This window comes from Vicugna pacos, chromosome 27, assembly GCF_048564905.1.
Source record: "Vicugna pacos chromosome 27, VicPac4, whole genome shotgun sequence".
In the NCBI taxonomy this organism is placed as follows: domain Eukaryota; kingdom Metazoa; phylum Chordata; class Mammalia; order Artiodactyla; family Camelidae; genus Vicugna; species Vicugna pacos.
The window spans coordinates 19,991,184-20,015,283 of NC_133013.1; the positions used below are offsets into that span (position 1 = coordinate 19,991,184).

At 41.0% G+C, this 24,100-nt stretch overlaps 2 protein-coding genes and 2 long non-coding RNA genes across 7 annotated transcripts; 2 read left to right on the forward strand and 2 right to left on the reverse strand.

Moving 5' to 3' along the window:
- The first annotated feature begins 486 nt into the window (after positions 1 to 486).
- On the forward strand, positions 487 to 1,685 carry LOC140689732 (uncharacterized). Its single transcript, XR_012064810.1, has 2 exons — positions 487 to 626; positions 1,310 to 1,685. It is a non-coding gene; the product is annotated as an uncharacterized lncRNA (long non-coding RNA).
- Positions 1,686 to 5,757: 4,072 nt separating this feature from the next.
- RAMAC (RNA guanine-7 methyltransferase activating subunit) lies at positions 5,758 to 11,068 on the forward strand. Of its 3 annotated transcripts, none has more exons than XM_072950881.1 (4): positions 5,758 to 5,880; positions 6,593 to 6,644; positions 8,986 to 9,156; positions 9,888 to 11,068. In XM_072950881.1, the coding sequence occupies exons 3-4, from the start codon at positions 8,987 to 8,989 to the stop codon at positions 10,072 to 10,074; spliced, it is 357 nt and encodes a 118-aa protein (XP_072806982.1). In that variant the 5' UTR covers positions 5,758 to 5,880; positions 6,593 to 6,644; position 8,986; the 3' UTR covers positions 10,075 to 11,068. The 3 variants fall into 3 exon arrangements, with proteins under 3 accessions (XP_072806982.1, XP_031547663.1, XP_006198468.1); XM_031691803.2 differs by having other exon boundaries at positions 5,758 to 5,823; positions 8,978 to 9,156; XM_006198406.4 differs by having other exon boundaries at positions 5,764 to 5,880; positions 8,978 to 9,156.
- LOC140689731 (uncharacterized) lies at positions 7,138 to 8,964 on the reverse strand. Its single transcript, XR_012064809.1, has 2 exons — positions 8,600 to 8,964; positions 7,138 to 7,495 (listed from the first exon to the last, which is right to left on the reverse strand). It is a non-coding gene; the product is annotated as an uncharacterized lncRNA (long non-coding RNA).
- Positions 11,069 to 17,679: 6,611 nt separating the features above from the next.
- Positions 17,680 to 23,690, reverse strand: C27H15orf40 (chromosome 27 C15orf40 homolog). 2 transcript variants are annotated; one of them, XM_006198407.4, is made up of 4 exons: positions 22,972 to 23,129; positions 21,702 to 21,828; positions 19,273 to 19,400; positions 17,778 to 17,892 (listed from the first exon to the last, which is right to left on the reverse strand). In XM_006198407.4, the coding sequence occupies exons 1-4, from the start codon at positions 23,083 to 23,085 to the stop codon at positions 17,797 to 17,799; spliced, it is 465 nt and encodes a 154-aa protein (XP_006198469.2). In that variant the 5' UTR covers positions 23,086 to 23,129; the 3' UTR covers positions 17,778 to 17,796. The 2 variants fall into 2 exon arrangements, with proteins under 2 accessions (XP_072806981.1, XP_006198469.2); XM_072950880.1 differs by lacking the exon at positions 21,702 to 21,828 and having other exon boundaries at positions 17,680 to 17,892; positions 22,899 to 23,690.
- Positions 23,691 to 24,100: the final 410 nt, after the last annotated feature.

A 24,100-nucleotide genomic window follows, 5' to 3' on the forward strand; every position in this document is an offset into this window, starting at 1 on the left:
ACTCTACTAGCAGGGTGAGAAGGGTCTGAAGGGAACAGAGCTGGACACAGGGACTAGGTACAGGCTATCACCATGGTCAGTGTGAGAAGTGATGAGTGTCAGAACTGAGAGTGGTGAAGAAAAAGAAGAGTGAACAGACACAAGAGATGGTCAGGAGCTGAAGTCCACAGGACCTGGGGAGGGACTGGGTGGGTGGGATGAGAGGGAGGAGGCCAGGATGGCTGCCAGGTTTCTGATGTGGGTAGATGAGAAGAATCATTCTCTGAAAACGGAGATAGAAGTGGATGAACAGGCTCAGGGAGAAAGATGAACTCACATTTCAACATGTGCTGGAGATGCCTGTCAGACATCCAGACAGAAATTTCTAGCATGCAGGAGTATTTATAAGCCTAGAGCTCACATATGATGGATGGCTAGAGATATCCATTGTTGAGTCATCAGCACAGAATTGGAAGCTGAAGCCATACAAGAGACTGAGTCCGCACAGGCAACTCAAGGAGAATACAAACAGGGCCATGGGGACACCTACATTTAGGGACAAGTAGGGGAATGAGGAGTCAGACAAGGAGACAGAGAAGAAACAGCAATCCAGGGCAGAAAGGAATCATGAGAAACTTGGAAACAGAGTGAGAAGGCTTAAGGGAGGGAGGAGAAAAGTGTCAAATGCTGCACAGATACTAAATAAACTTAAGATTTTAGATGGACAGTATCGAATTTGGCCCTAGGTCAACTTTGTCCTAGGGAACTTTGCCAGAGTGGTTTCAGTGGCGCGTCTGGGGGCGGAAACCTGACTGCAGTGAAAAGAAAAGGGGGGAGGTGTAATACTGCAGCTGTGGGTACTCTTTGTAAGACACTCACCATGTGGGGAAAGGAGATCTGAGATATTTAGAGGACACAGGATTGAGGGCAGGGTATCAGTTTTGTTTTGAGCCTGGAGAAACTTGAGCAAGTTTACAAGGTGTGGTGGGGTGGGGGTGGGAGGAGCCATTAAAGAGGGAGAGTTGAAAACAGAGGAGAGAGAAAGAGTAGCTGCAGGAGCAATGTCCAGAAGAGCAGAGGGAGCACTGACCAAAGACAGTGGCAAGAGACTGGAAGACAAAAGGTGAAAGAGGACAGAAAGGAGTCACACTGTAGGTATGAGATTGGGAAATCAAGGCAATTGATGCCGAAGCTTCAATTTTATCTGCAAAAATAAGAAAGTGAGGAAACTAAGGCCCAGAAGGGTGGTGACCTGCATGACAACTCACAGGGAGTAAGATTTTAATTCAAGTTTCTTGACTCCTTGCCTGGTGCTCTTTTTACTCCCTAGATAACACTCACTTGTTTTGAAGACACTTTCATCACTTAACATCTGTTCACAATGGGGCTTTTTGTGCCTTTCTTTTGAAAGACTACTAGGCAAGGCTTGCTTCACACAAGGGCCATGTGTCACCAAGGACATTAAGCCTGCCAAAACCCTGGTTTGGGAACCAGAAGACCTGCCCTCTTAAAATGGGTAAGATAACGAAGTTCACCCTTGGACAGCGATCCTGACTTACTCCTACCACTTTCCAGTGCTTAGAAGATGTGTCCAACACTCAAACTGTGACGATCACCTCACCGAAAAATATTCTGGAGAAACACCTGGAGGGGAGAGTATGGTGTTATGGGGGAAGGAGTGGTTGAGAGTAAACACTGGACAAGTCTCTTGGCCTCGCTACACGTTTCCAAGGTCCCTCCCAAGTGTAACACCCATATTTGAGAAGGAGGTGGAAAGGGCCAAGACAGTGAGGCAGATGACTAGAGCTACCCAAAGGAGCACACAGAGAAAACAGCCAGCAAAAAGTGAAAGGAGGATAATAAAGATTAGAGCCATCTAATTAGCCCCGGATGGGCCCTGTCAAAAGAAATAGAAATAAACAGATAGTGTGCAATTTGAGTCCAAATCACACGCACTTAGAAAACAGTTTGTGCTCTTACTTATATCACATTAGGAAAAAGGAGAGAAAACACCTTCATATCACAATCACAAATTTTAGAATTAGAAAAGATAAAATGCACAAAATCATTTAAAAATTATTAGAAAGCTACTTATATGCCACTGCTAAGGAAAAAAAAATGAACTGAGATGAAAACTGTCATGCATACGTTCCCTGACAATGCTATCCAGAGCAGCAGCCCGTCACCCTTCATGCTCTTCCTCTGCTTAACTACCCTTCATGGCACATATAAATTCACTTTTCTATTATCTCCCCCACTGGAATATAACCTCCAAGAGGGCAGGGCTTATTATCCTTATTCATTGATTATTTTCAGGGCCTAGAACAACACCTGGCATCTAATAGATATTCAAAAAATGTTTAATGAAGAATGCCTGAAGGTTGTAGTTCTAGTTCTGCTACTGATCAATTTTGTGACCTTGGAGAAGTCATTTCATCTCTTGGGGTGTTCGTTAAGGAAAAAAAAAAAGGCATTCAACCAGATTATCCCTTTCAATGCTTTAATACTGTGATTTTATGTATATAATGAGCCATAACACAAAACAAAGTGTGCTAAGTGGTAAACTAGAGTATAGTGGATAACTGTCACGTTTCCTGGCTGCCCAGAATCCTTTGAATACCCTTCTTCTGTTCAGACAATTTACTACCTTATGAGTCCTACCTCTCCAAGGAGGATACTTGCTCACTTGCCCAGCCTTCCTTTTAGTTAGGGACAAGTCATTTGACTTGAGTTCTGCCTATGAAATGCACCTTCAAGAGATTTTCTTTTAAAGGTGAGCAATGTGAAAAAACAAGTACCTTGTGGAGTTCACTTTTTGGTAGAGACTGCAGGAGCTCCTGCCTTCTGGGGCTCCACATCAACCATAGAGTGGAAGAGTCTGGCTTGTGCAGCGGCAAGAAAGTTGTTTAACATGGATCAAAATTTGTGGAGTAGGGAATGAAAAGGAGAAAAGTTTCACTGAGGAAAAAGCAAGGCTTTTTGAAGTATCACAAACTTGATCCAAATCCTCCTCTACCACTTACCTGCCGTGCCCTTGAAAATTATTTAACCTCTTCAGCCCCAGTTTTATCATTTTTAAAACGGTCATGATCTAAGGTCACTCACAGCCTCTGAAAGCAGGGCTCTTTCGACACCAGAATTCCCCAGGGACTTCTGCTAGCGTGTTTGTCTCTAGATTGCCTGGTCAAAGTGAGGCTTTAAATGATGGGTAAAATTAGGTCAATTTGTAAAGCTGCTAAAAGATAAAACACTGAGATATAATAGTAATAACAGAGACAGCGAAGTCAACTAATAAAAGGTAATCTTTTCCATATGTATCAACAGCCCCAAGGACATTACTATCCAGCAGAACAGAATTGATGCGGTAACAATTACCTTTAGTTGCCAAGTAAAGATTAAATTATGATCCATTTACTATGGTTATGGTAGAGGAGTAAATACTACATTTTATGTATATTTCTATCAAAAGTGGTTCCATTGAACAAGTTTTGGTGCTTAGAGGCTAAGTGTCAGTTAACTGGAAAATTCTCTTTCATGGAACAGATTATTTCCTAGTGATGCCAAAAAATGAAATAAAATAACTGACAAGATTTCAACATATGAGAAAACATTATGGGCATAAATGGTTTCATTTGAAAACTAGCTGGAACATGTAAACTTTTTCACAGAAAATCTCTGAAGCCTTGGAGCTCCTAAGTGCCATTTATGAATTTAAAGAAAAGAAATACACTCTCTTCTGTGTTAAGTCCTCATTATCTAGAAATAATGCCATAAAGTCACAAGAAAACCAGCAAGCTGGCCTCAACAATCCTCCTTTTCCCAAATATCCTCCCCCTCTCCTGATACCAAGTAGGCAAGCACTTTTCTGAGTTTTTCAACTGTTACATTGCTACCCATATTTATTCCAATTTCCTCTTCAAGTTTATACTTCCTATTCCTGCTTCCTAAATATGGGTATTTCCTGAGGCGTAGGCCTTGGCCTTCTGCTCTTCTCCATAAATACTTTCTCCTTTGGAAAGATCAAAGGCACTGATGATTTCAACTGTTGTTTCTTCATGGATGACTCACACATTTACATATTCAGGCACAGCCTCTCCTTCCTCAGCTTTAGTCCTGTATTTCTTACAGCCCCCTAAGGTTTTTCTTTTGAATATCTTCCTGCCATCTCAAATTCTACACATCTTTTTGAGCTCTGAGCTCATTTTTGCTTTAAAACCAACTCATGCTATGGATATCCCTGTAAAGTCGCGATTTCCCAGACTTAAAGAATTGGAGGCTTCTCTGATTCCTCCTGGTCCTTTTCTTCCATCATCCACTCAGTTACTCTACCACTCAGAGTAACCTTGGTCTTTCTGCTCTCACCTTTATTACTCAACACCAAAATTACGGTATCTCCTATCCATACTATCCTATACACTTCAGCTAGGTTAATGTCTCTAAAACGTGGCTTGGAACATTCAGTTCCATCATGCATTCCACGAATGTTGACTGACTATTTACTTTATACAGAGCACAGCGTTACACACTCCAGGATGTAAAAATGGATGCTTAAGAATCTAATAGGGAGAAAGACTTGTACATTAATAATATTAGTTCTAAGAAAGTGGTAATAACTGAATAACCACAGGAAGAAGGGTTCAGTAGAAGGAAAAACTATTTCTGGATGGAGCTTTAACGAACAGAATTTCAACATCTTGAGACAATGGGGAGGGAAGGGTATTTCAAGCTGAAAGAGAGGTGAGTCTCTTCAGAAAGGTAATGGGTAGCTCATCCATGAGGTGCTTTACATGGCCTGATTCTTACGGGCAAAAGGAAAATGAAAAAGAGGCAGCAGAAAATAAAGTGGGAGCTTTGAATCCAGAGTTAATAAAGCTGGCCTTAATCTAAAGGTAAGAGGGAGCCAGTGAAAATTTTCTGTCACAGCTGTGCTTGGATGACTAAACCCACGGCAGTTACGTGTAAGACAGGTAGGCAGGAAGGTGATGTAGGCGACCGGCATCAGAGAAAGATACCGCATTCCATCCGTCCAGGGGATAATGATAAGAATTCCACCTAGGTGAAGGCAGTGGGGACGGAGAGTGGATGGACGCCAGAATTAATGAAGGGTGGAATCTTGCAACTGAAAGGAGCAAGGGAAAGAAAGTGCATCAAACATAGACATCAATGTTTCCAAGCTGGAAAGTATTAATAGAAAAGGGTACAGTCTGAAGTGCAAACGTGGGAGGGAGGAGGCCAAGTTATATTTAGAAATATTCAACATTTATACACCTACAGAACACCCCAGAAGAAATGGCCAAGACCCCTGGAGGTAGCTGGGTACTGACGACTTAAGCTGGAGAGGAGCGGGCTGTGTGAGCAAACACACGTACGAAACGGACTAGAGAAATCTTACTACCGAGGCTTGCCCAGGCTAGGGTGTAAGGTGTAGCACCGCTGAAGTCATCCACTCGTGCTTACTCTTCACCGCCTGCTCTCGACGCGAGCTCTTCACAGAGTCGGGGCGCAAGCGGCCGGAAGTAGCCTTTCCCTCCCTTCTCCGCACACTATTTCCAGAACTTCTGTCCCTCCCCGTCGCCGGCTCCCAGTGAAGGGGCCTTAATATACAGCGATGTATCTATTCCCGCACAGTCACGACGCAGACTGAAGGCGCATGGAGACCCTCTCCGCCTTTACTGGCCACGTCACCGCCCTCATACAACTCCCCGCGAGCCACCAGCGTTGGAAGAACCTGGAAAACCCCAGACAGCGAGCCCGAGATACCGCGAGACTTCACAGGCCCGCCTCCGCTTTTGCGCGCCGGAAGCGGAAGTCAGGTGATGATCGGATTCTGGCCGGGGTGGCTCGGTGAGTTTGGAGAGCTGAAGCGTCGTGGAGACCCATTGATCGTGGTGTAGGCTGGAGGTCGGTTTCCCTGCGTGTCTCGGCGTGAGAGTCGCCCATTCGGGGCCATGGGGAGGAGTAACCAGGCGGGCCCAGCTTAGTGGCGGGCAAGGTGTCCTCGGGCCCCGCCGTTCCGGGCGCTGAACTCTTTCGCGAGTTCGGAACCCACTTAACCCTCGCGACCTCTAGTTTCCCTCGTGCCTGGGACTTTAAGGTGCTTCGGAAGAGAGCACATCAGTCAAAGCCGTGATAGACAAGCCCTGGTGTGCTGTGAGAGAGAGGACTGAAAAATTGCAGTGGTTCTCAGTCCGTATCTTCGTCTGTTAGTTTTCTAGATTCATCATCTAGGGCAGCGAAATCCCTTTCTCGATAGTCATTTCCAAGGTTAGTGGCCCGCAGCGAAAGTTCTCTGTGGTTTTGTTTAGGGTCAAGAACTGGCAGTATTCGAGTACACATCTGAAAGGCTGTTCTCTGTGTTTTCCACAGAAAAGAACGAATCTTGTGAAGTTATTATTAAACTAGCTCATTGGTTGTGAAGGCCTAGAGGACAAATCTTCTGGCATCTTTTAGCTCTTCGCTGATGATTTGAACTTCAGTTTCCTCTTTCGAATTAGCGTTGGAAATCTTTAGAGCATTTTTAATTCAACCACTTCATTAAGACCCTTATGATTCCCACCCCCACGACTCACACCTTTTGAGGGTCCTTCAAGGGAGTTTTTTTTTCTTCTCACAGATCTGAACAGCTGAAACATTAAACTACAGTACCGCTGCCTCAAATCCCTGGGGTAAGTAAAGCTTGGATAATTTAAAATTCTACTTAAATTTCATTCTCACAAGTAATGATAAAGATGATACATAATTGCTTATTTGTGGGAGAGGGGGTCCTGGAAGAACATAAAAAGAGAGTAGCACATTTACTTTGCCTTACGATTTTTACTGCCCCTCTGGTTCGGTATATGTCATCTTTCTGGTGATTTCTGTAATTCCTATAGAAATTCAGGCACGATTTTAATTTGCTGAATTTATTTTAAATCATATCTTGGATTTGAGAATTTGTCATGTTTGCCAATCCCCGACAAATTGAAAGGCTGGTATTTAATCAAACACTAAGAGAGCAGAGACCTGACAGGTAAAACATACAGATACTGTTTCTTGCTTCCAAATAATAATCTTTGTTTAGTTTTGTTGGGACAAGAGTAGTATTATAAATGTTTGCATATGTTTTGTTGGATTTGAAGGAAAGACAAACTAATGAAAAAGCTATCTTCCAGTATCACATCTCTTTGTCAAATACTTTTTATTATAAACCGAAGTAATACAGGAAGAAAAATAATTTTAGGATGTCAGATAAGAGAGAGATTTGGTTTTAAAGTTTTAGCATGATGTCACATATGGCCCAAACCATAAAGCAGGAATCTTGAGGCAAAGAGCAGAGAGATTGGGTTTAGGTTGGGAAAGGTAGAGCGGGTGGGACTACATCAATGCAGGACTGAGAATTGGAGCCTACCTGCCAAATGTTGTTAGGACTGTCTTCCAGGTCTTGAGTGAAGATGAAAAGAAATGAACAGTATCTTCCCTAGTTTCTCAGGGTCTTCTGCAGTGTAAGCCAGATCTTTTCTCAGAGGTAGAGGGCTCTCTGAAAATGTGGGTGAAGAAATACTACTTCATGAGTGAATCCATAATTGGCCTGAAAAACACCCAGCTGATAAAAACTTCAGTTTTTATAGCTATTAGACAGTATTTTTAGTAGTTATTTTTCATTTCTCACAGAATCGGGAATAAGAATATATTGGATACCATTATTAAGTAGTTACCCTAGACTTTAGCAGCTGTATGTTTAAAGTCCTTTTTATTTGCCTATTTTCATGTCTTTACTGTATTTTCTGTCTTTCTTTTTTGGCTCTTTTTTTCTTTTCCTGTAAATAACCTCAGGTATTTTAGCCTGGGGAAAAAAGAGAGAATCTTCCCATAACCCCTTAGCTACTGCCATTTGTGTTTTCTCTCAAGCCAAGCTTCTTGAAAGCTTAATCCATAATCACTGTAGATTTGTACTTCCTTACCTATCAGTTGCTTTTTAATCATTGCAGTCCTGCTTTAATCCCTTCTACTCTAATCACCTCTTAATGGCTAAGTCCAGTTAATTTTCTCTTCTTGGTTCTTCCTGTCATTGTGCCATTCAACACTAATGACCTTTTCACTCTTTATTCTCTTGCCTTCTATGATAACCTTTTGGTTCTTCTCTCATTTGTGTGTGTTCTCCTCTTACTTCTTTAACGTCTTTATATGTAGATGTTCTATCCACCAACAGGATTGCCAGTGTCTCCCATATTCATCTTCACAGTCCTAGATAGTTAACTGTGAACTGACTCTCCACATGGATATGTGTACCATAGCTAACTTCAGCTCAGTGAGGGTCCTCTCCCACCCTTCTTCCTATAGTTCCTGTGACACCATAAGCTGTCCAATTATTTGGCCATAGTCTGGGAGTTATCCTTTATTCCCCCCTTGCCTCACAGCATCCACTCAGTGACTAACTCCTTCTGGAATTCTTTAAAACTAATCTCACAGTCAGGGCCTCAAATTAAACCCTCAGCATGTCACCTACATTATTGTGATAATCTACCTTTAGTCCAGTCTCACTAATCTGTTATCTACCCTGTTAGAAAAGTGAGCCTTCTAAATAGTAAATTTATTCTTGAGACTTCCCTGCTTAAACCACCTGTAACGCCCCATTGCTTACCAGAAAAAGTGTAGAGTTCTTTGCATTGAATACAGAGTTTCTCACAGTTTGACCCCTGCCCACTTTTAAAGCTTCATTTCTTGACATTTGCTGCCCCTCCCTTTGTATTTACACCATATCTGTCTCTTCTACTAGGCTGAGGGCACTTCATGGGCAGGGTTCGTGATGCGGTGTTCATCTTTGTATCCTGGGCTCCTCGTTAGCACAGTGCCTGTATTATAATAATAAAGAAATGCTGAACTGAATCTAGTCTGTCTTAGGTTTAAAAGTACACAAGGGCTTTTATGAATACCCATTGTTTACTTCTTGTTTTTCACTACCTGGTAAGATAGTGTTACTTAAAAAAATTCTAATAGAAACGTATTGAAAACTATACAGAATTTCAGAATGACTGATACTTCTGAAGCGGTTCCAAATTTTGAAGAGATGTTTGCCAGTAGATTCACAGAAGATGACAAAGAGTACCAGGAATACCTGAAACGCCCTCCTGAGTCCCCTCCAATTGTCGAGGAATGGAATAGCAGAGCTGGTGGGAACCAAAGAAATAGAGGCAATCGGTATGTATTCCTTCAGAAAAATAAATGCAGATGGCTGATCTGGGAGAGGTTAGCCTGAATCTGCTAGCCCATAAGACCAGTGCGGGAAGGGATCAGTGTTTTTGTTCAGTATGGTAGACCGAGTGCCTAGTAGCAGCTTAGCACAGAGTGAGTGCCTGATAAATACTTGCTTTAATATATTGTTAGCACCATATTTTTCCCCTTACTATGCAGTTGCGTGTGTGTGCACATGAGTGTGTTAATGGTTTTTCAAAAATACGTTCTATGGACTAATATTTTATTTCCTTTGCAAATACATTTTAAAAACCTAAAGTCTTCTACAAAACGTGTGTTAAATTCCATAAAGAAGGTATTGTTTTTGATTTTACTTTAGAAAGTTTATACAATGGCAATTATTTCTATTTAATAATTCAAAATAGATAAAAGGAATATTACCATACTGCTTTTGAATAGTTGAATAGGTTTCAGTTTGATTCAGAACTATCCCATTGTTTTGGGTTTGTTTGTAGCCTGCCTATTCTCTGCAAAGTATATCCATTGTAATACTGGATCTGAATTTTAGGGAAATTTTGAATAACTGGTGCTATAACATTCTGTAGAGAAAAATATTTTTACTCTTTTGTATATTGAGTATTAGGTTGAGAAATGAAATGCACTAGGATAGATTTGTCATGTGTTTTTTTTTTTTCTTTTAAGGGAAGTATAAAAATCTTTTTGTTTTGTTGTTGTAGGTTGCAAGATAACAGACAGTTTAGAGGTAGGGATAGCAGATGGGGGTGGCCAAGTGACAATCGATCAAATCAGTGGCATGGACGATCCTGGGGTAACAATTACCCGCAGCACAGACAAGAACCTTACTACCCCCATCAATACGGACACTATGGTTACAACCAGCGGCCTCCCTATGGCTACTACTAACAGAATTGTCAGCAGCATTTACTCTGTTAACATGACAAAAGTTTGTTGTCTCTTCTGTTGGTCTTAGTTTTACATCTGATTTTAGAGAGTGGATAATTAATTTTTGGGAACGTGAGACTTTAAGAATTAAATCTTCCTAGAGAGATTCGATGGTTGTTGGAAATAAATACTCTAAAAAGGTTGTAGGTTATATTGCTTGACTTCTACCTCAGACTCTTCTTTGTTTAATGACTTAATAGCGCTTTGAACTTGGTGTATTTTTTCCTTGTTTGACTTTCAGGAGTTCTGTCTTTGTTTTACACAGAAATAAAAATTTTGAATAGAAAATGCTTGTTTTTACTTTGTAAGATAAAGAAGTATCCATATACTTTGATATGCTCATTCCTAAAATTTTACATAGGTAGTACAATCAGCTTTTAAATGCACACCTATGCTTACTTGTAATGTACTGTACATAGTAGTGGTTGAAAGAGAAAACAGTTGTAGTAAATTTCTTTTGGCTTTTGTTGTTATGTGACTATGGTACTTTGTAATTACTCTATAGGTATGAGTCATCGTCATGATCATTCTGGTCTCTTTTTAGAGGGATATCAAGAATAAAACTATAAATAAGGAAGGAATCATTCTCAGTTTCAGTGTCTTGATCAAGTGGTGGGTGGGATTAAGGCACACAATAATTTATACAAACTGAGGCTTTTTGCTAATTTAAACATAGCAGGTCAAAATTCACACATTATACAGAAGTTTAACTCTGTAATGCTCCCTTCCTTTTCGATCATAATGTATATGATGGTACACTTTGACTACTTACTTTCATGGTATTTAATGTGGTTGATTTTACAATGCTGTATTCACCTCCAAATGTGCACCTTTGCTGCTTCCTCTTCTGTAAATCCAGTGATGCTGTAACTTCCTTTCAGAGTGATCATTATATTTCACATCATTTTCATGGCTATTATAATGGTTTTATTCAAATAAAATACTTGTTAAGTGAGCAGTTTCTATCTCAAATTTTGGCAGTTAGCCCATTCATTAATGTGGTGAGATGAGCTTTTTGATTTTCTATTACTCTGTCCTCCGTATCTATTGAAAAAGTTTATTTGGCTTAAGACTAATATTAAGAGTACAAGTTTCATCATAGGTCAAAGGAATTAAAAGGCAACTTCCCTAAATCTGCCTTCTGGTGCCTTCTCTCTTAGCATTCCACTCTAGGCCCTTGAGGTTGACTTCTCCAGGTACTACTTCTACATGCTCTGGATCCAGCTGTCCCCTTCACCCCCCCTTCCTGGAGAGCCATCCTTTCAGGTAACTATTTTATTGGAAAGGATTTAACAAACCAAGTATTCACAGTCAGATGTAAATAAAATTTTAACAGTAAGTAAGGGTTTTCCCTGTACCCCTCTATAGGCATCAATAGACAATAAGCCAGTGCTGGTACATTAAGACATAGGTCTTGATACTGCAGATATTTAGCCCAGAGAGTTAAGAATGGCTTGACTACACCCCATCATCTTCTCTGAAAGCAGATGGGTTATTAAGAGTATCTGTCAGGTGATAAAGCACAGCCTCTGACCAAATGGGACAGCAGCTGACCATAACTTTAGAGCAGAATCCTGGAGGCCGTCTGCGGTGCCAGCAGTTGACGCTAATTAGGGAGCTCCATGGGTCCAAGGGACAAGGTTGGAGTAAGGGATGCCTCTCAGGAAGCTCAGAAGAAAAGTATTTTCCAACAGTATTTAAATATTTTAACACTGATACAGGAGGGTACAGATGGCCTGAGTATCAACTGTACTTGAAAATATACTTAAGAGTCCTCCTTTTAACATGAGTTATTTCTGCATTCTGCATGAGTAATCTATGTAGTGGTGGTTTTTCTCTTTTTAAAATAACAGTCACTATCACACTGCCTCCTGTGTACTTAAAGTAGGAAGAAATAAAAGGCATGGTTTCTGTTTCATGTGGGAGAGACAGAAAAGATCATCAAAACAACTTAAGAAAAAAGTGAGAAGAATTAAAATGGTGTCAAATGGAATTAATCTCAAATAGTCTGTTGCAATAGCATATAGATTCAGCATAAGGATTCCTGGCTCCAAGTCTGTCCTTCCAAGGTTTGTGACCTTGAGAAAAATCACTTAAACTTTGAGCTTATTTGCTCACCTGCAAAAATGGAGATAATACCTACCCTTGCCACTCTCACAGGGTTATCATAAAAATAAATGACCAAACATACAAGGGCTTGAGAATAGAAACTAAAGCTTGTGATTATTAAACCCCAGTGATACATAATTGGTGCTGCGTAAACATTTGTTTAATCAGTGGGAGGGAGGACTTTAGTAAATGGTAAAGCATGGTGTTGATGTAAAGGACAGAGTAACTGATAGAAGATGAGGTAGGCAGATTGAGAATTAAAGATGTGAGATTGTTTCTTTATGTGAATTACATGAATTAGCAAAAGAACAAATATTGTTCAGGAAATAACAGACACTTCAAATATAGAAGAAAGTAAGTTTCTGTTTAAAAGTTGAGCCAACATTAGTAGCATTTGCTGTTGGAAATTGGCGCTGACTTTAGAATGTTGAGTGTTGATTATGAACACAGCTAATTAATAACCTTTTCAGACCAGCTTGCTAGAGATTTAAGATAGAGAATTTTTCTTTTTTTGGAGTGCTAGAAGGATTTGAGGTTATCCAGAGCATCACTACCATGGGTCATTGCTCTAAGAATCGTTTTCAGGTTCCTGAAACCATATAAGAAAAAGACATCTGGTAAGATTTCTAGCATGGTTTTGGTTTCCAAAGCTGCATTCCTTATAACATAATGCTTAACAGACAAGGATGTAATTTTCCTTACGTATTTTATTCTCCTAAAGGAAAATACAGAACTTTATGACAGAATTAAGAGTAATGAAATGTCAGTTTTAAGTTTAGAATACCAGAAAGGAAGGAAATGGTTTTTTTCCCCTGAAGGTTACTGATAGCACTAATTTTGAACTCCAATGAAAGCACTACACTTTATTTCTAAATATAGTTTTTTAACACCTTAAAATTTTTCCTAGACTTTCTATTCCATTTGATTAATTAAGCCCAAACACAGATTTGGCTATATATGGAAATCTGCTCTGGGACTTTGACTTCTTTTAACTAGCACTATTGTTTATAGTGAATGGAAATTTGTTCTTGTTAGGAAATGTAGGAAATAAATAATCCCAATTTGAGGTGACTTGTTGGATAACTTCAATTAGCTGGAAATGTTACTTGTGAAAGCACTTACTTTGGTAATGTTAGACAGTTTGAGTTATATATATTCACTGAAAAACTTGTTTGGGTTTTTTTTTTTTTTCAATATCTTGTGTTTTAACCAAAGCAGCATATTTGATACATAAATAAATGGGAACTTTGAAATACTAAATAGGCTTTGGTTAAATAAAAACCTAATTATATAGGTCACTCAGAGAATGCTTCCTCTGTTTATTTATAAACTTAGGTATGCTTTTAAAATTCTCTATATTTTATATTTATAAATATATTTATATTTTATATATAATATTCTTTTTTATAAATAAATATTTATAAATAAATTTATAAATAAATAAATATTTATAAAAAAGAATATTTATAAGACCAATATAAATATTCTTTTTTTTTTACATTTTTATTGATTCATAATCATTTTACAGTGTTGTGTCAAATTCCAGTGTTCAGTACAATTTTTCAGTCATACATGGACATATACACACTCATTGTCACATTTTTTTCTCTGTGATTTATCATAACATTTTGTGTATATTTCCCTGTGCTATACAGTGTAATCTTGTTTATCTGTTCTACAATTTTGAAATCCCAGTCTATCCCTTCCCACCCTCTACCCCGCCCTCCCCCCCCCAGTAACCACAAGTCTGTATTCTCTGTCCATGAGTCCATTTCTGTCCTGTATTTATGCTTTGTTTTTGTTTGTTTGTTTGTTTTTGTTTTTTAGATTCCACATATGAGCAATCTCATATGGTATTTTTCTTTCTCTTTCTGGCTTACTTCACTTAGAATGACATTCTCTAGGAGCATCCATGTTGCTGCAAATGGCATTATGTTGTCGGTTTTTATGGCTGAGTAGTATTCCATTGTATAAATATACCACATCTTCTTTATCCAGTCACCTGTTGATGGACATTTAGGCTGTTTCCATGTTTTGGCTATTGTAAATAGTGCTGCTATGAACATTGGGGTGCAGGTGTCATCCTGAAGTAGATTTCCTTCTGGGTACAAGCCCAGGAGTGGGATTCCTGGGTCATATGGTAAGTCTATTCCTAGCAATATAAATATTCTTGACGTTAGTAGAAGTTAATGATGTTAATTTTTAGATTAATACTGAAGAATTCAAACATACTCAGATACGACATTCTGTATCTAAACAAAGATTTCTCCTGGGTCTTGCCTATAGTAAACTATTATGGAGCCAAATTAACAACTAGATTCAAGTACTAGATCATACCACTGGACTCTAAGGTACACTTGAGGGCAGATGTTTCCTTCTTTCTAGAAGCCTGATTGACCTCTACTGGGAACAGCTTTTGGGGAAAACAGGGATGGGACCAGAGATCATGACCTGTGATCTCTGGGAGAGAATGGCCCTGGGCCAGGCTGGCGTGTATGGGTCTCAGTCAGTAGGGCCGCACTTTATTAGGACAGATGCCAGGGCTGAGGAGGAAGTAACTGCAGCTGCAGTAACACTGCTGAGGCCTGCATGGGCCACACATTCTTACCTGAGTAGTCAGTTATCAGTGCTGTTGGACTGGAAAACTGGGGATACACTGTGAATAATACCTCTCAGATTTTAAGATTTACAGGATGGTACGGGAGGAGGTTAACAAAGAGGATGAGTTATCCTCATCAAAATGGCTAATGTGTGACTTGACTACCCCCTTGAAGGAGTAAGTGAAAGCATTTGCGTGAAGTACACATGCCTGGGCTGGGCACGTACCAGGTGCCCAGTGTCAGGTCTGTGCCTCCGGAAGTGGAGTGAGGCTCTCTGGCCTGACCTGGGTGCAAAAAGTGCAGCTCACAGATCTTCCAGCAGTGTCTCCATGCACTGATGGGCTAACTCAGTTGTGTGTCCCTAAGGGGCACAGAGAGCCCCAGTAGTAATTACCAGCTAGATGTTCTCCCGGTTTCAGTGACTTCTGAGACAGCTTCAGGCGACGATGTGATGATGAGCTCATGGTTTTTTCCACTGCCAGTGCCTTTAACTCCCTGATGGGTCTGCTTTGTTTGAATCCGGTAAATAAAGCTGCTGTAATTGCTAAAGGTGAGAGCTTTTTCATTTGTATGTGTGTATATTTTTCTCATTTTAAAGTTTCCTTCACTATGTTTTTTGTGTATATGAAATACTCTAAAAAGAGAAAAAAATAAAAACATGAATAATCTGCACCCAGCCAGTGATTTTGGCCTGCTGTGTATGCTTCTGTCTCTTTCACCATGCCCACATAAATATATATATAAATTTATATATATATGTTTTTCCTTTTTTACTGAAGTGAGGTTATATGTAAACACACACATATTAGTATATTCTTTGTTCACACAGTAGATTGTAATAGACATCACTCTAGGTCGGCAGCTATAGATTAAAAACTAATGACTCAATTTTAGTAACATGATACAGTACAGTCTGGATATACCACTGAGTATATGATTATTCTCCTATAGTTGGTTTCACTCCTCTTATTTGCCCCTATTAACATTTCTGTATTGCTTTTGTCTGTATATCCTTTGACGCTTTTATTTTGTGTGTTCTGTGATGTAGTTTTAAAAGTAGAACTGTTGGGGTTAAAAAACCTGTATTAATATTAATAAATGCTGCCACATTTTCTAAAGCATTGTAGCCGTTTACATTCCCTTCAGCAATATGTGAGTCTGTGTGTATATGTCTCCTCTCTCCCTCCCTATGACCATCGGCTTTTTGTCCAGATGGCCACAGGCTTTTTTATTTTTTAAGTAGGAGAACTTTACTAGGTTGTGTTTCATTGTTGATCATTGTTGATATTTTACCTAGGACACTGCACCTTTCATTCTGTAAGTTTATCTTTTATTTCTCCAGTAGTTTCTTGATTTTATCTTTTAAGTCTTTGTTCTGTTCCATTTCTTTGGTTGTCTTCTTCAGGACCCCTGTCTCACTTCGGTATCGTCATTTTCCTTTCTTTGCTCACCTTTCTCTGTCCTGACCTCTAAACTCCATGCCATATTCTCAGTCTCTTCTCTGTTGTGTTGTTTCCAACAGGGCGTTTATTTCTATAGTGCATTTTTTTTATTTTTCAATCTGATTAGCCAGAATTCAAGTGCTCAGTAGCCTTCTGTGGTCAGCAGCTACTATATTGGGAGCACAGTTCTAGAAATGGACTAGAGGCTTGGCGTTCTGTTGACTTGACTCACTCCCGTATTCTCCAAGGTGCTCCAGTCCCTCAGGTATCTCTGGGGAAGCCTCAGGCTCTAAATTTGAAAGCCACTGCAATAGTAAAAACTACATCATAGGTGAGGTGAGTTTCATGTAGAAATGACCTCAGACTCTAACTTGTACTGTAGAGTTTGGGGATTCCCTGTCCAGACTCTAATATCAAGGGGACTGGATGGACCCTGTGACATACAGCTGGGATTATAAAATGCTGAAAAACCAGTATCTATTGAATTATAAGGATTATCTGAAAAAGGCTATGTAGGCAGAGATAGGTGGTCTTCTGGAGCCTATCTAAGGGAGCTCCTGTGCCATGAAGTATCAGTGTTCAGTGTTGTCCCAGGAGAGGGGCTGATAGGATGTAATGGGTCTATCCCTGCAGCAGAAATGGGAGCTCTAGATGGTCATAGCTCCCTGCCCCTTACCCCTAAGTTCCCTGGCTCTGATCCCAAGCTCTCCTAGCTTCAAATGATGAATGGCTTCTTGAAGAGATTTCCTAAAGGGCAGAATGTACTCATTAGAGGATCCCACTATCATCTATTTGGCAGGTGTGTCCTTCACTCAAATTAATAAACTGGCATCCTGTTAGAAATTAGTTCTTGCCAACTGTCCAGCCAGATTCCATTTTCAGAAACACAGACTAAATGGGATTTCTGAAAGCTGCAGAACTAAGGGAGGCACTCAGGACCATGCTGACTCCACCACAGTACTCACCCAGGACTCCAGGTACTCAGCCAGCCCTGGTTAACACCACACTCTGGTCTGTGCTAAACTCAAGATATGAGGGGACTAAGTCTAGAACTGTCTGTGAGAAGATCAGATGAGAAGGATCAGAGTGTGTGACATCAGTAGTTGGGCACTATATAGGGATTTCCTAATTAGTACTGCTCAGTTCAAAAGAAATTAAGGCAGTTCCCCTTCAAATATGCGTGGCTTTCTGCTGCTGTGAGATGGTGCCACCTCTTGGATATAATATGAAAATCTAGCTTTAAAAAATTTTAGTCTCTAGTCACATGCATTAAAAAAATTTGAAGTGGGGGGCCATGGTGGGTACTTACATGGGTGGTACCTACTTTTCTGAGTCCTGTTCTTATTAAATATATACATTTTTTCAACATTATTTGTATTTAAGTATATTTTCCTTTCATAAAAACTGAAGTATAGTTGATTTACAATGTTGTATTAGTTCCAGGTGTACAGAAATATATATTTTCCTTTTTAGTAGCCTCTTCATCATTTGCAATTAAAGTTTCTTAAAGATATATTTTTCATTTCTTGCTTTTATTGTTTTTCAACTTGCTTTTTCAACTTCTCCAAGATCTCTTCTGGAGTTGTGGAGGCCAAAAGCTTCACCACTTTTTCGCGAGATTTACCACCCTGGACCAAAAGGAAAAAACGGTGTCAGGGTAACACCCAAAACTTTCTAATGCTGTTAGAGACAGCAGACCTCAGTTGTCTCCATCGTGGCCACATCCTCATGGGGTTGTTTAACAAGCAGGCTGGAGCTTTCCTGACAGCTTAGTGCCCACTCTCTCCTAACCATTTCTGGTTTAACCGAAGATGATCTCTTAGATTCCACCTTACTACAGTTTTTTACAACTCTTCAGAGTTTCTACCTTCATACATCAATTTCTGTAATAATACAAACTAGACATTCAATTTTCAAAATGAATATGGAATCCAGATGTACAGTATTCTGGTTTCAAGTAATACTTTTGTTTAAATTATTTTTTAAATTACCAAAACGTCATAATTTTATATAAACTTTGTATACAAATAATTCCAAATGTAGAACTGCTATTCTCTACACGTTTCTGAAAATTCTGAACAAAAAGCGATGACATATCCAAGTGCTGTGATGCCACAACTGCTTAAGACGATTTTAAGAAGGATTTGTTTTGAAAGAAGGTAAACTTTGAGCAGGTATTTATCTGGGTGGGTAGAAGCTGCACAGGTGGAAGAGGAGTCGTGCCTTTTAGGCAGATGTCAGAGCATGTACACTGGCAGAAAATCAGATGACCTGCTCCGGGGCAGGGGGGCGGGGCGTGGAGATGTTGAGGGAAGTGGCCTGACCAGATGGATTTTTAGATGCAGCCTTCTAATCAGGACTGACTGCCAGCTAGAACCTGGATAGGAGTTATAGATTACAGCACTGGAAAACAAGTAGAGCATTAAGAAACACACACATGGCTGCGCCTCACTCCTGAAGATTCTGTTTCAATCAGTCCAGGGTGATGCCTGGAACCTGTGTTTCAGAAATCATTCCCAGGTGATTTTGATATCCACCCTAGTGCAAACCCATGGTATTAATGACTCTGTATGAATGAGCCATCTCTCTTCCTAAAGAGCTTCTAGTAAGCAAGGATAACATGGACCAGAAATGCTGGATGAACTCACTAATGGAGATGAAAAACAAAGGGAAGCATTTTAGATTTTCCTAGTATGGTGATGACTTGAGGGAAGAGATGAGCAGACTTAATCTGACAGCAGATACAGGAATGAATTCAGAAAGAAGAAAATGATGGAAATGGTGGCAGTTAAGGAATGTAAGTATAAAGTGTGGCCAGTCTAGAGGACTCAGGCAGTAGGAATGAAGGAGACTAAATAGGAATAATTTACAGATCTTAGTGATTAAATGAATATGAGAGTTTAAAACAACTGGTTTTTCAATTATTTGGAAAAGGGAAAAAAATCAGTATTTTAAAAATAATGGCTGATGTAGTAATCAAAGATGTTTAGAGGAAGAGAGAGACCTACCTTGTCCAAAACCACATCACTCTTCCTGAGTTCTAGGACCTTGGAAAGATACCGGCAGAGCTCAGCGTTAGCCTCTCCTTCCGCTGGAGGCGCTGCAATAGCCACACTTACAGCCTCGGCTGTCACATCTGGAATGAAAACAGTGTGGACTTGATTCTTAGGGAGTTCTTTTTCTTCATGAAGTGAGGATACTCTGTGAAAGTGTTTGCAACTGCCTGGCATATACTAGGTTTTCAGTTAACAACTTGAATGAAGAAATGAATGATTAATCACAGTTAAGGGAACAAAGTCATGACTGACAATGCACCTACCATGACAGTAAAGAAAGCCCAGAGAAGAAAATCGGTATGTACCCCACCCTGCTGACCTAGATGGGCCTACAGAGTCCTGGGCAGTGAGTTGGATTTAGGAACTGGAAACCACGCATGGTCTGGTGGGAAGAGCCCTGGGCAGGGATGAGTTGGGTTTTACCCCCAGCCACGTCACTGAGGAAGTGGATGAACAAGGCAGCTCATGAGATTGTACGGGGTTGTTCAGGGTTTCCCCATCAGGAAAATGAGAGCGCTGGACTGGATTTACCTCTTACGTGAATTACCTCTTTAATGTTTTTAAAATGTAGTATTTAGTTAACATTTACACAGCACTTATATATACTGATTTTAAGAGCACACAAACATAAGGGCTTTACAATAATAAATTTGTTTAATCCTGTAAGTTTATGAAGATACTAATACCTTTATCATCTCCATTTTACAAATGAGGAAATTGGAACTGAGAAGTAATGTGTTCAGGGTCACATGGTTAGAAAGTGATGTTCTGATTCAAAAATAAATTTGTATTCATGTTTTGAAATCTAGGGACAACAAATACCACTTTCTGAGGAGTGGTCCTGACTCACCCATCAATATAGCCTTTATAAACTATAACTCAAACAACTCAAACTTTAACATCTTTTATGGTGCATAGTTACACAGTGTTTAAAGATCAAACACTTGGGGTAATGTAATAGCTCAGTGGGAGAGCACCTGCTTAGCATGCACAAAGTCCTGGGTTCAATCCCTAGTACCTCTGTTTGAAAAAAAAAAAAAAGTCTTCCAGTTATTTCTGAGAGAGAGAAGTATATAGTCAGAACAGTTTGCAAATGAGCTTAAGCTGGTCCTACATCTGGGGTTACTTGGGCATTTCCACACACTGACATCTTGCCTGTGTAAACATGGCCAGAGAATTCACAGGAATAAGATGGTAAAACAACCCTCTTCCTATCCTGTCACTGGTTCTAAGCTGTACAGTTTTTCACATTTTAATATCTCTGAAATCCAGATGTATCTTAGATGCAAAAGAAAATGTTTAGTTGATGTGGATTCTGTCTTTCTTACTAGTACATAAAATATTTGTGTACCTTCTAGTTGATGGCTTCTCAGATTTGATGAAACATGGTATTCCAACAGTACACAGTGTCCACAATGACTACCAAGAAAATGCTGGCCAAGGAAGGCACGGCTGACAAGTAGCCAAGCTAACATGGTCATTAGCCCAAACCAGGCCTAGCACCCCAATTCTGAGATCTTGTTTTCAAAATACTAAAAAAAAAAAAAAAAAAAAAAAAAAAAGTTGGAATACAGAGCTTTAGCTTTAGTGGTGAAAAAGACTTTCAGGATAACAGATCAATGGTTTTCAAACTTTTTTCCCACTCAGAATCCTCCTCACCCCACCCAATTTCCTCTGAAACTCCAACATTTAAAACAAACGTAAATGTCCTGTCTGCCGACCTCCCCTTGTCCACCACACAGATTCCTGAGGCACCTGGGCTCCAGGGAATAACTTAAAAGCTTCTAACAGCCCAACTATCTCATCTGACAGATGAGAACAATTGGTTCAGAAATATTTTGTGTTGTTTTGATTTAAAACAAAGTTCACACAGGGGTTGATGATAAAGTTCACAGATCTCAGGCTTTCTCTCCCTCCTTGGGCCAATGTCTCCACTTGTAGGATAGGACAACCTAAGAATAATCTAGGCTACACAGGTTTCTATATATGTTCTTTCTAAAATACCTTTTTAAAAAACTGAGGTATAATTGACATATAACTTACTATTTTCAGGTTTACAACATAATGACTCGATATCTGTATACATTTTGAATTGATCACCACACGAAGTTTGGTTAATAAAATACCACATTAAAAGGAAAATATACAATGGGTTTTCTAATTTGGTATGCTTTGAATATGGTATATTCACTTTTAAACACTAGATTTACACCTTTACATTAGAATCTAGAATTTAAAAATGGAGAAGCCTCTCTAACTGCAGATGTGAAAAATGTACCTGACCACATAGGAGAAACTTCCAGCAAACCAAGCAAGGCAAAGGGAGGATCGAGGGGGACAACCAGTTCACACAACGTTCCCACCCCAGTGTCGAGATATACCTGTCACAGCATTTTGTTTGGAACCAGGTTTGGCATGGACGGCTATGGTGACACAACCTTTAGGATCAACTGCCACAGGACCTAAGGGAGGAAGTGGTCTCTCTGGTTCCTTGCTCTGGCTTTTACCCTAAAACGACAACAACAACCACACTACAACTTTACAGGTTACAAAATGCTTTCCCACACATTTGATCTTTCCAGAATTCTCTTTCACCCTTAACCAAGACAAACTAGGCTAATTAGTAGTGTCCAGGGATTTCTGGCCACCTAGAATGGTTTTACAACATCCCCCATGGCTCAAATCAATTCTTCCATGAAGCCTTCCCATCAATCCCCCAGTGTTTTTTTCCTGCCTTGGAAGACCTGACTTAGTGCTGGTTCCTACGTCTGCCTTGTATTTCCCATTATTCAGGAGCAGGCACCATTTATTATTCATCCCTGTATCTCAAACAGCACAAGTTAACAAATGTTTGTGACCAGCTATGGCTGGAAGTGTGCATACATCTGTGTTTTGGGAGGGGCTAGGGAAGAGGAAAGAACAGTGATATTTAAACGGCTACTATGTGCCAGAAGCTGTACTAGAACTTTCCATTCAACAAATGTGACCTAAGCGCCAGGGTGGTATGTAGGTAAAGGATATGTAAAGATGAATAAGGACACATGGTCCTTACGCTCAGGGAGCTCAGACGGCAGCGAGGGAGAAAGAACAAATACCATTCTAATACACTACGCTAAGAGCGCCGACGAGAAACGCACAGGGCATGACTGCAGAGGGGGAAGGCAGTCCAGCCTTGGGACACTGAGAAGCTGCCGGCAGGAGGCAGTCTCAGGATGAGATAATGAGCCAAGTCTCAGGACCCGACTGGAGTCAGTCCCTCACGGCCGGTGGAAGGCAAGTGGGAGTGGTGTATTCTTGACGGGGGGATGCGGCGACCAACCAAGGAAAGGAGACAGAACGCGGACTAGGGCCTCCAGGGGAAGCACAGGCCGCACGGCGCTGTCGGAACACGAAGCGCTAGCCTGGGCGGATGGGAGTGACGCCGGAGGGATCGGCAGCCACGGCACAGGGAGGGTCTCGCGGGCCGCGGGCCCGGGCGCTCCGACTTGCCCCGGCGGAGAGCGGCGCAGCCGAGTGACACTGGGAGCAGGCTCCCCGGAACTCAGGGACAACAAGCAGCTGGCGGTGCTTCTACCCACCCTTGGGTCCCGCTTCTCCCCCGCGATCCTCTCTGCGGCCCACCCTCCTGCCGCCACCAGACTTGCCACTGGCCTTGTTCGTCGCACCGGCTTTCTTAGGCATCTCGGCGCCCAAAGGGAGCCGAGCAGCCGCCGGAGCAGCACGTCCAGCCCGGAGCTGCCTCAGCGCGCAGCCACTCCGCAGCATTCCCCGCCAAGGAGGGTGGCCGGGCGCCGGAAGAGCCCTCTGCGCCTGCGCACGCAGCGGCCTGCGCCTCTGTTCTGGCGCGAGGGCGACACCTTCCGGCTGGCGGGAGCAAGACTCCTCGTTCCTCCAAGGGTCTGCGCAAAGGATTGGTAGAGTCCAGTTTGTGTTTAGGAAGATCACTGGCTACAATGTGGCCACTAGAGGAATAGAGGTAGGGAGATCTGCCATCTAGATGGAAGATGGTGGCCTGAACCAGAATAGTGGCAGCGGGAATGAAGAACTGAGAACTGAACATTTCAAAGATATTCAGGAACTGTAATGATCAGAGCTTGGGGAATGACTGGATGTGCGGATGAGGATTATTGAAAGTGGTTAAGATGATCAAAGATCAAAAGTGGAGAAGGAAAAACAAAGATCAAAGGTGGAGTCTAATGGGCTAGGGAAGAAGAGGGTTGACAGAACAGAGAGGTCAAGGGAATGGCAGGCTTCAGTTTCAACACGTCACTGGAGTATAGGGGAGAGATGAAGAGGCATCGAAGGTTGTGGTCAGAACAGACGGTAGTGTAATTCCGTGACTAGGTGCATGGTGTGGTTATGAGGCGGAGTGACTGGCATGAAATGGTGGTTACTGGAGGTGAGGAAAAAACCTAGGAACGGTAGGTTTGGATGAACTGTCCACCCCACATGGACACTGAGGCCACTTCTACTTTGGTAGAAGAAAGTGAACAAGTGTTAAACCAAAGCCATATTTTATTTGAGGTCAGTTAAGAATTGGGTTACAAAAGCTGAATCAGCATTATATAGAATTAGTTTTGAGTGAAGTCATGTTAGCCTCAGTTAGAGCTTTGACTGTTATGATGAAAATAAAGGGGGCACCTGCCATGGTGAATTATTAATGGTATCTGGCAGTTGACTACATAAGTGAAGGCAGAGAGGAGGAAGAGGTGCCCTGCAAAAGAACCACTCAGCCTTTCCCAAAGGTCACTCAGGAGTGAGGAGTGGGGAGTGGGGAAGG

Bases quoted from the DNA above. Each gene is read 5' to 3' on its own strand.
- RAMAC (XM_072950881.1), top strand. From the start codon at position 8,987: ATGACTGATACTTCTGAAGCGGTTCCAAATTTTGAAGAGATGTTTGCC. The intron at 9,157-9,887 runs GTATGTATTCCT...TTGTTGTTGTAG, and splicing joins CAAAGAAATAGAGGCAATCG to GTTGCAAGATAACAGACAGT.
- C27H15orf40 (XM_006198407.4), bottom strand. From the start codon at position 23,085: ATGCTGCGGAGTGGCTGCGCGCTGAGGCAGCTCCGGGCTGGACGTGCT. The intron at 21,829-22,971 runs GCCAGTGGCAAG...TTGTCGTTTTAG, and splicing joins AAGCCGGTGCGACGAACAAG to GGTAAAAGCCAGAGCAAGGA. The intron at 17,893-19,272 runs GTAGGTCTCTCT...CTTTTGGTCCAG, and splicing joins GTGATGTGGTTTTGGACAAG to GGTGGTAAATCTCGCGAAAA.